Here is a 16,196-nt window from a genome sequence, read left to right on the forward strand (position 1 = left end):
ACAAGACAGATATGGTCTGTGTACAATCGCAGGCGTTCCGAAGATCTTATATCACTTCCAAAGTCCTCAGTTCGCAAAGTTGTTGCGGCTATTACAGGACACTGGTTCGGCGGCAGGCATGCTGAACGCCTGGGCCTGGCAGTGTATCACGAGTACTGCAGGAGCTGTCACAGTGGTGAGCAGAATAAGAAAATGTCTCATCTTCTCTGTGACTGCCCAGCTCTTGTCATAAGGAGATGGACTTACTTTCAGCCTCTCTTTGACGACCTCCCCGACCTGGAGTCCGTCGACGTCAAAGCTCTCCTGCTGTTCTTAAACAGCTCCAAATGGTTTCGGTATCACAACGGATCCTATGGTGTGAGTGTGTCCTACCCCAGGACAGTCACTCTAACCTAACCTAACCTAATGGCTAATTAAGTTAAAATAAATGTAAAAAATATACAATAAACATACTTTGCCCTCTGCAATTCAAAATTTGTGTTTACGTAACAAACAATTTCTTTATTCTTTAAGCCTCTTCCTTTGTAAATATCATCGAATTGGGCTCGCCGGTTTCAAAATACAAATAAGCAAACAGTTCTATCTTATTAATATAGATTTTGTATGTAAATAATTATTACACGAAAATTTCAAGTCAAAAATCAGTAATTATAAAAACAAGAAATAACATTTAACCCCTTTATAGGTTTTTTAAAAAAATAACGAATTTTAATCTTCAGAATACAATTAAAACACGTTTAAAAGTTACTACAAAGCCGGCATTGATTATAAATATTAATGGTAGAAAAAAACACTGATGGAGATTTTTGAAAGTTTTTATTATGAATACAATTCAATAATTAGCGCAGTTCGAGGTCAAAAATCTGTACCGGAAGAATGATACATTTTTTAGCAAATTAATTTATTATTCTAAGTATACATATTTGGATGCAAAATTAACATAATTATACGATGTAATGCCACTTTATTTACAAAACAATAGAGCTGGTCTGAGCTCCAAGAGGACTGATTGCCATGGGCATATTCCTTGTACGCATCCTGGAAAATCTAATTCCAATGGTTCTTCATTTAAAATAAATTGTACATATTTTCCATTATCATCACACCTGAAAAGATAGTACAGTTTAATATTATGCTACCTCAAATTCATGTTTATGACACTAAGTGATGAGACAACTTTTCTCATAAGAAAAGAGATAATAGGCATGGCTAGTATTGTATACTATTAAATGGGCCTAAAGACGGGAAAATAGAAAAAATAATAATACATCGTACTTCTATTAAAATAGTAATCCTTATCCCCCCCCCCCACTTCTGCCACTGTTTTTTTGTTTTCCCTTTTATTTTAATTTTATTCTGATATTAAAAATGGAATGCGGTCTTGCATATTTTAATTTTGATACCAAGCATGGCAAATAATCTCTTAGATGTTAATTAGTGTGTTTAGCTTGTACAAAATAACGAATTTGTATACAAAATAAGAATTAATACATATATAAATTTTAAACTATCCACCACTTAATGGATGAATGTATTACTTGAATAGTGAGATAATTTGATACGACGATAATGAAAGCAAACATTTTTGGTTTAATTGTTGAATTTCATATAAACTGTCGAATTCAGTTATTTTCCAGTTTGGTTTTTTTAAGAGTACATTTGGGTTAAAATCGCCTTTTTTCAAGTATTTGGCTTGCCGAATAAACTTATGGATAATTATCTGAGTGTTAAATTTATTAATCAGTTATTTATTTTATTCTAAAATGGACAACTGATTACTTGTACATTGATCACTGATACATTTTACCCTTATTATAAGCCTAGATATTTTAAATTTTAAATTTATTCATATAGAGCAGTTGTTTCATAGATTTTTGTTATGTTTTCATACTTAGATTTGAAAATGGTATTCACAAAAATGAGAAAAACGAATATAAGCATTCAATACAACTATGTGCTCTAGAGAAAAAGAGCAAAATATCCGGATCATGTAATGGAATATTAGTTATTTTCGAAACATGTAAAAATACTGCTACATAAGTCCAAAAAAATCGATAAGAGATTTGTCTCAACAAACTGAGGTATCAAAACCAGAATGTACCAAACTGTCAGAAGAAAACTGTTTATGAAACCGTATAAAATGTGAATGGTTTAACAAATGTTACGGCTAAACAACCCTTTGGTTGCATTTTGTGAAAGGCTAATCATTCGACTGTCTTTCATTTTCTGTTTTGGTGTCAATAAACGTATAAGAGGAACGATCGCTTTGATAATACGTTCTTTACTATCAAACCTATCATACCTAGAACACCGAAATTACTCATACGTTTGCTGAGACTCCACTACATCTCCAAAGGGTGCGAGTCTGGTTAGCTGTGAATAGAAAGCGGATTATGGGTAACACAAGATAGTGCATCAGTACATACAACCAGTAATAAGGCATGTTTGGACCGTAGTTATAAGGTCTGGTAGGCGGCCTCCTAGGCCTCGAATTATTTGACATAATAATCCCCCTTATCGAAAAATTACAAATGCAAAGTTTTGAAAAATGTAATAATATAAGGGAGGCAATGCTTGTAGGAAGTACAAGGAGCATATTTTCTACATTTATTATTATAGAATACAAACAGAATTTTATTTAATACTTACTGTGACTTTTTACTTCGGCCCACCTTTCAGACTGAATATTTTATCCTATTCAGTCTAAATATTTAAATCATCGCGCACGCCAATACAAAATAATTCGATTTATTATTTTGATTAAGTGGTCATATTCATGTTAGCTCAATTTACTAAGAATCTATTTTGAGAATACTCTGTATAACCTTACAAACCAAATCAATTATTTCTGCTAACCACACGAGAAAACTATTTATATATAATATATTACTTATGAATCTCATTATCAGAAAATCAATTGGACTATGTTAACTAGACAATAACCAATCAACTTCTGTAATAAAATATAACATACAGCGAATTTATGTGGTTTTTTTCTAACTTTTACCTCTTATTCCCGTTTTTTGCAAAAAAACAATAACTAGAAGTTATTGTAATCGATTAAAATCGGGAAAATGCAGCAAATTTTAGAGAATAACATTTTTAACTCCAAGTGAAGTTGACTAATAGACTAACTGACACATTCACTGATCTGTATAAATAAAAGCAATTTAGATATGCTTTAAACATGGAACTGTGGAGTTTCTCGTTATCGTAACCAAGACCCTCCCCCCGCAAAAATCTACGTTTTTCAGTTCGCTATATACTTGAAGTATGGTATTTTCATCAATTGATCCAAACTAAAGAATATTTCGAAAAATTTCATTACCTACTACGCAAGTCCAATAAAATACAAAAAATACCCATTTGGCTTTAACATATTAGAAAGATTGCATTTTTCCATTTGTAAACGTAATATTTCATCACAACACATTTGCAGAACTGTTAAAAGAGATTTGTGGGAAGATCACTTGTAAGTGAACCCAAGCGACCTTAAGCGAGCATATAGACAGTTACTTCTACAGGAATCGACTGTAGTAATCGAAAACGTGACTCCCTTTTGCTCAGAATGACACTACTGACCTCACAAGGGAGATAAGCATGAAGGGAGTAGAAAATCAATAGTATGAACTAGGCAACCAGTTACTACTCAACGCTGTGAGTCGCTGTGAATAGTAACTCGGACACCTGAGTGTGAGACCCTTTTGATGACCGTGGAAAAAAAAGACCGAGATAATTAAAGGTAATTAATGAGGCTGCAGGCATATCGAATTATGTGGTAGGCCCAATTACTAAAATTTTAGAAGTTAGGGTTGAAAATTTTTACTATCCTATCCTATACCTATACTCCAATGGCTTGATGTCTTTACATTTTTCATTTTGGCGTAATCCACTAGAAAATTTTTTGGGTGTTTTGGCCAATTAAGAAATTTTAACACCCGTGGAAAAAATGATGGACTTCAGTGATCCGACTTCAATAAACTCCATTCTTCAATTATACCACATCCGGTCACGTGTATTGAATTCTTTATAAAAAAATGTGTAAAAGCTTGAGGCGGTAAATTTAAAACGTCAAAAATGAATCGGAACGCCTCATTCACTCCACATGCCTAGTTACTTTTCGATCCATCCTTGATATTAAGCGCCGCAAGCTTTTACAAATAGTCGGGTATGAGCGACTTATAGATAAAATTATTTTCTTCTTTTTAGTACAATAATAGATTTTCCCTGAAAAAGTATTTTTTATTAAAATTTTTAATAAAAAAATGTATTTATATAAAATATGGTGAAAGCGAGGGGAAAATCAGGACGGCACAACCTTACCATGTATTGTCATCCAAACTAAATATGCATGCAAAATTTCAGCTCAATCGGTTGAAGATATCTACTTCAAAATTAAGTTCCAAAAATCAACCGTAACATCCTTACATACATTACAAGTTAAAAAAAAGCTTTTAAAATGTTTATAAAAATGTATTATAGAATGTTTTCATAGAATAGAATAATATTATTATTTTTAATAAAATGATTAATATTAATTAATTTAATGATTTCTTTTATTTAAGTGACTTAAAGAATGAATAGTACCTAATATTCTTGTAGCCAGTCAGTGATGTAACTTGGCATTATGTGGAGACTTATTTGAGAAACGTGAAGAATTTGCCTAATCGACAATTTTAAACTTATGTTGTAATATGATATTATTATTATTTTTATAAAATTACATGCCTCAGCAGATACATATGATGTAATAAGACACGGTTATGTAAATATACATGATGAAACTAGTTCTGACATGTTCGCGCACACCGAATGTCGGCTTAAAATAATATAACTCAATACACGGGACCGGATATCATATAATATTCTTTTTAATAAAATAAGATGTCACAAATTTTTCTCACAAGCTATATGAGATTCTTCTTCAAATACGCATGATAAAACTCATTCAAGGGCACTGAGTGCATTTTGCATTCGATGCAAAATGCATTACAAATTCCACTCGCCCCACCGTACCCATAAGCTTATACTTCGGTATGACGTTCAGGTATAGGAATTAACTGTAATCTGATCATATAGAGAAATCAAGGTTTAGGAGTTTACTGCAGTGAGATAATATGTAGAAATCAAGCCAAATAAAAGAGTTTACTACAGTCGGATAATATAGAAAAATCAAGGCAGAGATAGGAGTTGATTGCAGTTGGATCATTCCCACGGTCTGGGTAAAAGAGTTTACAGTTCCACAGGTGTTAAAATTTTTCAAGTGCACCAAATCGCCAAAAATTTTTTTAGTGAGTTACCTCAAAACGAATCACATAGAGAAATCAAGACGCCGGAGCCAGGAATAGGATTTTACTGTCATATGTTAAAAATTTCTTATTGGCGCCAAGCCCCAAAGTCCAAAGTTTACTAATCGGGCTAACCTCCAAAATTTTATTAATTTGGTCAACTCTTTTAATTCCATACACCTTCTGAATCATTATTTACCTTTAATTTTCTCGATCATACTTTTTCCTACGGTCAAAAAGTTCCCATACTCAGATGTCCCAGTTACTGCTGTTTATTCGACTATATGCAATCTCCGTTTCACAGCACTGGCGACATGATAGAGGCAAGACAATGTGGACCTAATAAGTCCATTTGCGATTGTCCGTCAATCATCACAATAACTTAAAAACGAAAAGGGGTGGTGTTTTAAGCTCTTTCTAATTAAAAAAAAAGAATACAAGCACTGACATTCAACACTTCCTATACAGGGTATTTCAACAATTTACAACAATTGTCAATTGTTTGTTTTTAATTGTTTATTTAGAATATAGTTTTAGAGTTTGAAATTGAGTCTGTGAAAACACAAAAAATCTTTTTGTCGATGTGTTTTTTTAAAAAGTACATTCCTTGAAACGAATTTTGGCATATATCTATTTTAATCGAAACATAATAAATGTTTTTACGTATATAAAGGGCAAAGTTTGATTTTAGGCAGTCCCGCAACGTCTCACCATGTTTTAAGTGTGTAGCACATACTTTTCGCATGTATGGGAAGTCCTATACTGTGCTTTGTACTTTTCATAGTTGGCACGTTTTGTGTACTCCTTAAATAAGGAATACATAAGGCATTATCTAAATAAACAGTAATGTATGTTACTTTGCGGATTTCCAGCAATATACGCCCATCAAATTAAACTGATCAGTTGATCCGTTTTAAAAAGTGAAAAAAAGCTGGATTGTGGTTTCGTAACCGAAAAAATTTGACAATTGAATCGACGGTATGTAACCATGGACGATAAAAATTATTAATTTTTAAGGCGGCTAAATTTGACGATTAAATCTTATTTAGATAATTCGGCCAAATAAAAAACGAAACTCAATAATATATTGATATTTTTTCAATATAATAAAGTGTTTGTTATAGACTAGATCAACCGGAAACGCTAACCGAAGTTCAAATTAAGCAATTAAGTTCACAATAGCTATGTAATTAAATACATAATCAACCATATTGTAAAAAACCACACTGTAAACCATACCATTAAAACAAAGTCAATATTAGAGAACACAGCCAATTTGCAACTAATGCCCGAACTTACAATTATTACTTAAGTAACGTAAAATTGCGTACAAGGAAATGAATAGACAAACTAGTACAGGCAGACCTGCCATTCTACCAGCGGGTGGATGCTGCATTATGTTGAAAAAATATACATATTTTATTTTTGTTTAAATAATACTGAAACTATTTTTACCCGACTGAGCATCGCTACTGTGTTTATCAGTCTATGTCTATTCTTTAGTGGCACAGTAGATACCAAACGTAAATTTCATTATTCTTACGTAAATCGATTTGTCTTACCATTTTGAGTGCTACTGAATATATCGCAATAATTAAAAATTAATTTTGCGACCACCAGACGTCATATTGTGAAAAAGGAGGTATGTGTGTTTCTATGTGGCACACTAGAGACCAAATGTGTCATCCGATTCTGATGTCAATTGATTTGTGTTGGCCTTGCGAGTTATAGTGAATATGGCAGTAATGAAAAATTAATATAGCGACCACCAGACGCTCTATTCTGAAAAAAAGAATGTTTGTATGTTTCTATGTGGCACACTAGAGAGCAAGCGCATCGTCAGATTTTGATGATTCTGAAGCCAATCAATTTGTCTTAACCATGCGAGTGCTACTGAATATATGTGACACACTAAAGACGAAAAGCGTATGATATAAAGATCAATTTGATAATTCTGATGTCCATCGATCCGTGTTGGCCTTGCGAGTGCTAGTGAAGTTATGGCAGTCACGAAAAATCAATATGGCGACCACCAGACGCCATAATATAAAAAAGAAGGTATGAATCGCGTGGATCGATTTTGATGATTCTGACGTCAATTGATTTGTATTAACCTTGCGAGTAAGACTGAAGATATACCGTAGTGAAAATTCAATATGGCGACTACCAAACGTCATATTGTTAAAAAGAAAAAAATTAACGTCAGCGAACTAAATCAAGTGGGCCATCAATGAATAGCTATTAAATAGACCAATCGATTAATGTAATAGTCATTGAAGTAAGTTCACGCGTTTGGTTTCTAGAGCGCCTCAAAGACCAATCATACATACATACGCTGAAAATAAAAGTCGACAAACTATGGTAAGTGGGGTATCGTTGAATAGGTATTCGAAAATCTTTACTAACTAGTAAAATAAAAAATATTATTGAACAAATCAAAAAACCAGACTGGGTAAAACTAAACTGTGAAGAAAAAAACAAGTGCAGCATTTTACATAGCGACTTTAACAGTCGGAACCCAATATTGTAAAAATTCGAGCCAGTGTAGATTTTAATGGGTCCCGACTGTTAAAGTCGCTTTGTAAACTGCTGTACTTGTGTTTTTCTTTTCAGTTTATTTTTACTCAGTCTGGTGTTTTTATTTTTCTTAAATATTTTATATTCAAACTAATTATACTCTACACATCAATTAATACAAGCCTCCAACTTAAAAGTAAGCTAAAAAGTGAAAAAAACGATTGACTGAGTTAATTGTTGAAATACCATGCATAGTCAGTGTTGATTTCATTACACATACAAACATGTGACACATACATAACTGATATTCAAGTATAGTACATATTATAAAATTTACGCCTTATTGGCGTCCTCACGGGTAAACAGTGATGTTTACGAAAAAATTTCAAGCAAAAGTTGTTTAATTTTTGATAAGGAACATTTTTTACACTTAAACTTTTGTTCTATCTCTAACGGTTTACAAGATGGGACCTTTGATGCTCATTTACGAACTTGACCTCACTTTTTACGTCCTGAGTACGCTGATGTCCACAGACGGACGGACGGAAGGACGTACAATCGTAAATGGACTAATTAGGTGATTTTATGAACACCTATGACAAAATTATTTTCCTAGCATCATTATTTTTAAGCGTTACAAACTTGGGACTAAACTTAATATACTATGTATATTTCATATATACATGGTATAATAAACCAAACTCATCTCGAGCTAGCCAATTTAATTAACGGAACACAATTAAAATGCTTAAAAATTGACTTACAAATACTATGGAGGTATAAATAATAAGCAAATTTTCAGTCATCAATATCTTGAAAACTAAGCGAGATCTCGAAAAATTTTATAATTCGCTTTTGTTTTATCTCTTCGAGTTAGACGAGTATAGGAACAATGTTTCCCAAAAACTATATCGAGTCAAAATATTAATACAGATGGTCAGATTGTTTCAGATAGATAGTCATATTTAATTGTGCATCTTTAAATATGGATAAATCTTACTTAATATCTCAACTTTCATGTTAGCCTCTGGGGCTTTAGGTATATCTGTTATGTTGTCGACCTTTTATGCAGTTGTCACGTAAAAAATGGATCAGGAAACAAATACACAAATTGACATTGAGAAATACTAAAATCGAATATAAATATACTCACGAATAAAATGTAACAGTTACATGAGCTGAAAATGGAATATTATCACTTGTTTTCCATTTTCGATTAGTTGCATATTCGAAATTATCACCTCTCAACACATATGGATCCTTTTTCGCATTTAAAATTACAAATAATGCTTCCATAGCACCACGATGTGTAAATATTAATATCGCTTTTGGTTCATTTAATTCACTACTAGCAATATCCATAAAATAATAAATCATCGATTTTATCATTCGACAGCCAACATATTTTGAATTCTGATTACCATATCCGTACTCATAATAACAAGATAAATCTTCATGATATTCAAATAATCTGTTTTGTTCAGCAGTAAATACAGCACACCTATATAGGGAAAATAAATTATATATATAAAAAAATCAAATTTGGAACTGAGCTATAGAACGAGTGGACTTTTCATAAAAATTTTGTTTAGTACTGGATAACTTTATATTTGGCCCTTTTGTTAATTTATTACTCATTATTCAATTCCGGATGTTAACTACAGGGTTGTCTTAATAAAACAAGTTGAAGTTCTTATTTTTGGCAACAGTAAGTTTCCCCTCTACTTAATTTTTTGTGTTTCCAAATCATGTACACAGCGTCTCATAATTCGCTTCCTTCCCTGAAAGTGATTGTACTTAACCAAATTAGAAACTATTTTCTTCATATAAACTTTTGTTCATATAAAAAGGTATCAAATGACTCATTTGCGAACTACTACAAATTGTTCGCACTTTTTTCAATAAAAACAGTATTTCAACAACTATAATGGACTATATTTTGTATGGGAGATAAACAGTTGGTAATTCGGTAGCGTAGGATAGTAAGCGAAAAATTCATTGCGATCTTTTTTATCGACATATTTCATATCTTTTGATTGGGAGCAGTTTAATGCACACATAGATATAAAATGCAAATTCAATCTTTTAAAATTTGCTGTTCTATACAAATTTTGAACACTCTTTAATTGGAGTGAGATTTCACAATTTTTGTAAGAACCCTCGTAAATATTCATTGGTGGAAAAAAAATTTCTAAAGAAAAGCGGATTTCCAAATCAGAATGGTTAAATACAATTGAACTTCAAGCATTTATACCCTTTACTCTAATGATTTTATATTTGGATATCTTATTGGTATTCTACCTGCCCTAAATACTTTCTTTTTTTTCGAAAATTCTATTGATTTTCCCAATTTTTATTTTTTCACTTCCTTGTAGAGTGGAATAAGCATTTCTATAGTCCTAGGGCAGATAAAAATACCCTCCCATTAAAATGGTGGAAGAATATTTGGAAAATTTGCTTTCATTCAGGTTTAGTGCTTGAAAGACGAAGTAGAAAAGAACAATAATATTCTCTATCGTTCTTCAATTTCTCCCTCCAAGTATAATAGAATCTTATACATAAGAGAATCGCCCCTCTTAAATGATAAAAAAAATTTGTTTGTTATACACATTTTTTTTAAATATTATGAATGCAGATATAATACACAGTAAACAAAGATAATGTTATAATATAACACTGCTTGTCTATCGTTGTTCCTTTTCAACCGAAAATAAGCATTTTAACTTGCAATAAATAATATTCATAACTCATAACATTTTAGTATAAATTTTCCCAATATTAGTAGAGTTAAACCTCTGTAGTTGTTTACATTTTTCTTATCCCCTTTCTCCTTATATGTATTGCATATTCCTGTTGACCACTGTTCAGGGAAATATTTTAGTTCACTAATTTTGTTGAAGATACCTTTCAATGTTCAATATTTTAACGTAATTCTTCTTCTTTAAATGCCCAGGCTAGTTTTTTTATTTTTCTCGGCATACACTTGATATCCTCTGAATCGGGACATATTATTTGATTTTTGTACACTGATTCGTATTGTTGCAACCATTCTTGTGTGGTGACCAGGCTATGTCCTTTTGAAATTTTGGTATCTCCTTTTATGTAAGACCAAAGACATTTACTGTTGTATTCCATAGAATTTATTAGCTCATTGATTTGGGCTTCCTACGCTTCTCGTTTCTTGCCTTTACAAATTTTTTTTTACAACAACTGTTATTACACTGTCCTTAAAACTTATTTTTACCAAAAAAAACGTTATTCAAATCGCTTAAAATTTCTGTACCTTCTAAACTATTTTTATAAAATATTGCAATTCCCCCAGGATTTCTACCTCGATTGAATAACCTTTTCTCACATTTACAATACTGTTAAATCCTTCAATTTCTTACGGTTTATCTTTTGATAACCAAGTTTCAATCAAACCTAAAACATCAAATTTTTTAAAATAACTTAGTTATACAATAATATCATAATTTTTTAATTCAGAAAAAAGTGCTTCTATATTCCAAAAAACTAATTTATACTTATTAGCTACATAGGGATAATTTGTTTTATTGCTTAATTTTTTTTACTAATAGCGTAGAAAAAGTTTTGAAATACTTCGCCCTTTTCTGCTTTTCTTGTATTCAGGTTGAATTCTGTAAGTTTGACCATCTCCTTCTTCAGGAGATTGATGATCTGTTTTATTTCTTTTCTTCTTTACATTTAATTGCTCTTTCAGTTTAGATCTTTCTCTTCCTAGTTCTTATCTTTATTCTTATTTCTCGTAGTAGATTGTTGTTAATAAAAATTTTTGGTCCTTTCAGCATTCTGCGATTTTTACAGATATCTTTCTTCGTCTTAAAACTCATAAACTTTACTTTGATAGGAGCTTTTGGATCTTTTTCTAATCGAAAAACTTCATCAATATCTGTTGTGTTAATATTTACATTCAATTGGCCTTGGAAAAGAGTAATAACTTCTTCTTCAAGTGTCGTTTCATTTTTATTCTGCTTATCATGGCCAATAGTGACTATTTTATTTTTATTCAATTCCACTTGCATTTTAACAATTGTTCTATTTTGTTCCGCTAGCAAATTTTCTAATTTCTCATTCTTTTCTCTTATATATTTATTTTTCTCTTATATTTCTTTTAGCTCCGACTTTTTGTAAGAACCCTCGTAAATATTCATTGGTGGAAAAAAAATTTCTAAAGAAAAGCGGATTTCCAGATCAGAATGGTTAAATACAATTGAACTTCAAGCATTTATACCCTTTACTCTAATGATTTTATATTTGGATATCTTATTGGTATTCTACCTGCCCTAAATACTTTCTTTTTTTTCGAAAACTCTATTGATTTTCCCAATTTTTATTTTTTCACTTCCTTGTAGAGTGGAATAAGCATTTCTATAGTCCTAGGGCAGATAAAAATACCCTCCCATTAAAATGGTGGAAGAATATTTGGAAAATTTGCTTTCATTCAGGTTTAGTGCTTGAAAGACGAAGTAGAAAAGAACAATAATATTCTCTATCGTTCTTCAATTTCTCCCTCCAAGTATAATAGAATCTTATACATAAGAGAATCGCCCCTCTTAAATGATAAAAAAAATTTGTTTGTTATACACATTTTTTTTAAATATTATGAATGCAGATATAATACACAGTAAACAAAGATAATGTTATAATATAACACTGCTTGTCTATCGTTGTTCCTTTTCAACCGAAAATAAGCATTTTAACTTGCAATAAATAATACTCATAACTCATATCATTTTAGTATAAATTTTCCCAATATTAGTAGAGTTAAACCTCTGTAGTTGTTTACATTTTTCTTATCCCCTTTCTCCTTATATGTATTGCATATTCCTGTTGACCACTGTTCAGGGAAATATTTTAGTTCACTAATTTTGTTGAAGATACCTTTCAATGTTCAATATTTTAACGTAATTCTTCTTCTTTAAATGCCCAGTCTAGTTTTTTTATTTTTCTCGGCATACACTTGATATCCTCTGAATCGGGACATATTATTTGATTTTTGTACACTGATTCGTATTGTTGCAACCATTCTTGTGTGGTGACCAGGCTATGTCCTTTTGAAATTTTGGTATCTCCTTTTATGTAAGACCAAAGACATTTACTGTTGTATTCCATAGAATTTATTAGCTCATTGATTTGGGCTTCCTACGCTTCTCGTTTCTTGCCTTTACAAATTTTTTTTTACAACAACTGTTATTACACTGTCCTTAAAACTTATTTTTACCAAAAAAAACGTTATTCAAATCGCTTAAAATTTCTGTACCTTCTAAACTATTTTTATAAAATATTGCAATTCCCCCAGGATTTCTACCTCGATTGAATAACCTTTTCTCACATTTACAATACTGTTAAATCCTTCAATTTCTTACGGTTTATCTTTTGATAACCAAGTTTCAATCAAACCTAAAACATCAAATTTTTTAAAATAACTTAGTTATACAATAATATCATAATTTTTTAATTCAGAAAAAAGTGCTTCTATATTCCAAAAAACTAATTTATACTTATTAGCTACATAGGGATAATTTGTTTTATTGCTTAATTTTTTTTACTAATAGCGTAGAAAAAGTTTTGAAATACTTCGCCCTTTTCTGCTTTTCTTGTATTCAGGTTGAATTCTGTAAGTTTGACCATCTCCTTCTTCAGGAGATTGATGATCTGTTTTATTTCTTTTCTTCTTTACATTTCATTGCTCTTTCAGTTTAGATCTTTCTCTTCCTAGTTCTTATCTCCATTCTTATTTCTCGTAGTAGATTGTTGTTAATAAAAGTTTTTTTTCCTTTCAGCATTCTGCGATTTTTACAGATATCTTTCTTCGTCTTAAAACTCATAAACTTTACTTTGATAGGAGCTTTTGGATCTTTTTCTAATCGAAAAACTTCATCAATATCTGTTGTGTTAATATTTACATTCAATTGGCCTTGGAAAAGAGTAATAACTTCTTCTTCCAGTGTCGTTTCATTTTTATTCTGCTTATCATGGCCAATAGTGACTATTTTATTTTTATTCAATTCCACTTGCATTTTAACAATTGTTCTATTTTGTTCCGCTAGCAAATTTTCTAATTTCTCATTCTTTTCTCTTATATATTTATTTTTCTCTTATATTTCTTTTAGCTCCGACATTATTTTGTATTTGAATGTTTCCATTTTGCTGATTAGAGCGTCTATTTCATATTCTAAGTTACTGATTTTAATTATTTTATTTTAACCATAAAGTTGTTTAATTATTCTTATAGTTGTTTAATTATAAGAACTTTTATGTCGTGTATTAAATATTTTATGGGTTATATTATTTTAAATTAGCAGACCTCTAAATTTTTGCAGGCGGTATCTAGCTTCAAACTCTCGTATGTAAATGTAATGTATATCAGATTGACTGATGCCTTTATCAATAGCGCCACGGACTGGTTGATTAATGTACACAATTTTTAATACTATGCAAACAGCTATATATTATTTTATAATAATGTTTTTGCTGTTTTGTTAAATTTTTGTTATTTTGTTCTTAAAAAAACTTTCCATAATATACTTTAGTACTGTTTTTAAAAAAACTATGGTCCTTAATTAAAACACAATTATTTTTAATTAATAATGATTAAGGCGCTTGAAATAGGTAAACTTCAGCCCCTTTTTTTGAAGTGAAACTTTTTATGGGACACTAGCGTTTTGTCATGAGTGTTAACTCGTACAGCTAACAAGCTAACAAACTGTTAAACTCCTTGTTGTCTCTTTCTTATTACCATTTACTCCAGCAGAGTGAGAGAGGCCGTGGGACTTGATAACTGTACATATATTTATTAAACAAGGATAGTTCAAACCTACTTACATTTAAATCTTATATGTCGATCTTTATTTATTAAATGTTTTTACAATAAATTGTAAATGTTTGTATCTACTATCTTTTATACTTATATAGTTCTTTTCTTAATGTAGAATGTTTATGTATATGTAATATATATATGTATATGTCTATTAAATTATTTCATATTTCATATTAAAAATTTTTTAATATTGTTTTTATTGAAGTGAAACTTTTTCTCAGTTATTGTCAATGAAGATACAAAAAATGTATGCGTCAGTCCAAAACTAACAGCGTCAAAGGTGAAACTTTTTATGTAATTCAAAAACTGTCAATGAGTGTACAAAAAAATACATTGCAGCAAAATTAATTACTACGGAAGTTTCACTTGTACGTATATGTATATAGTTTTATGTATATGTAAATAATAGTACGTACGAGTGAAACTTCCGTAGTAATTAATTTTGCTGCAATGTATTTTTTTGTACACTCATTGACAGTTTTTGAATTACATAAAAAGTTTCACTTTTGACGCTGTTAGTTTTGGACTGACGCATACATTTTTTTAAATAATTTAACTTTTTGTTTAGTTTTTAAATTTAAATGTAAGTTCCATACAAATTTTCACGTCATCACCAGTTAAGCATAGCCTCGTATATTAAATTGTTAATTTATTCGGAGAAATACACTATATAAACTGTTTTAGGAGTAGTATTCACTATTACAGAACTCAAAACTTGTTTTCAGTTCAATTTTCACAAAGAACAGTACTATTATTATTATTTTATTATTATTTATTTATTTTGTTTAAGTTTATAAAACTTGTACAAAAGAGTTCGTGATTTATCAAAAAAAAAAAACAAAAAATATTACAAATAAGCTTTACGCATCATTACAAATAAGATTAGTACAATAAGTGATCATTAAAATAAATAGAATCCAGATAAGTTATTTTACAAAAAATAAACGATAAAAAATGAAAAAACTGAAAATAAGAATTCATAAATGACAAAATACAAAATTCAGCCAAAAGAAGAGAAAAAAAAAATAAAAAACACACTTACAAAAAAAGAAAAAGAGAAAATTAATACTAAAAATTTGACCATTTTTTAAGCAAAGACTGTTATAATTTAAATTACTCATTAAGAATAAAGGATCTGGTACACATAATAGTCTTGATAAAATAGAAAAATCTTTTTAATGTACACATATCCATTATTGAAAAAAGTTTTACAATACTCTCCAAGTTAATACCACTTGGTATGAAATCGATTTTCCTGAAAAAAGCATTGCGAATGACATTGTATGCGGGACATATGAGTAGTAGATGTAGAAGATCCTCGTGTTGCTTTAAATTACATAACGTGCAATCAGCAGTCGGATCTATCACGTAGACAACTCCCCGAATCACTACACGAATATAATATTTGGAAGATGAGCGAAGCTGAGCCAAAACTCTACCAAATGAAATTGAACATTGTAACAGCAGGTAAGGTTGTGGTTTCCTACTAAGCTGTAAGTTTTGATAAAGAGGGCTAAAACCAGAATACTTAGCTCTGTTTATGTCCTCTT

General features: G+C 30.5%; 1 protein-coding gene across 1 annotated transcript in view; it reads right to left on the minus strand.

Annotated features, from left to right (window-relative positions):
- Positions 1 to 848: 848 nt before the first annotated feature.
- LOC123302301 (multiple inositol polyphosphate phosphatase 1-like) overlaps positions 849 to 16,196 on the minus strand; it is a 131,887-nt gene continuing 116,539 nt past the window's right edge. Inside the window, exons 7-8 of the mRNA XM_044885172.1 lie at positions 8,959 to 9,306; positions 849 to 1,106 (exon numbers count right to left, since the gene is read on the minus strand). Of these exons, the coding sequence (XP_044741107.1) occupies positions 965 to 1,106; positions 8,959 to 9,306 (490 nt within the window). The 3' untranslated portion in view covers positions 849 to 964. The remainder of the gene's footprint in view (positions 1,107 to 8,958; positions 9,307 to 16,196) is intronic.

Source organism: Chrysoperla carnea, chromosome X, assembly GCF_905475395.1.
Source record: "Chrysoperla carnea chromosome X, inChrCarn1.1, whole genome shotgun sequence".
In the NCBI taxonomy this organism is placed as follows: domain Eukaryota; kingdom Metazoa; phylum Arthropoda; class Insecta; order Neuroptera; family Chrysopidae; genus Chrysoperla; species Chrysoperla carnea.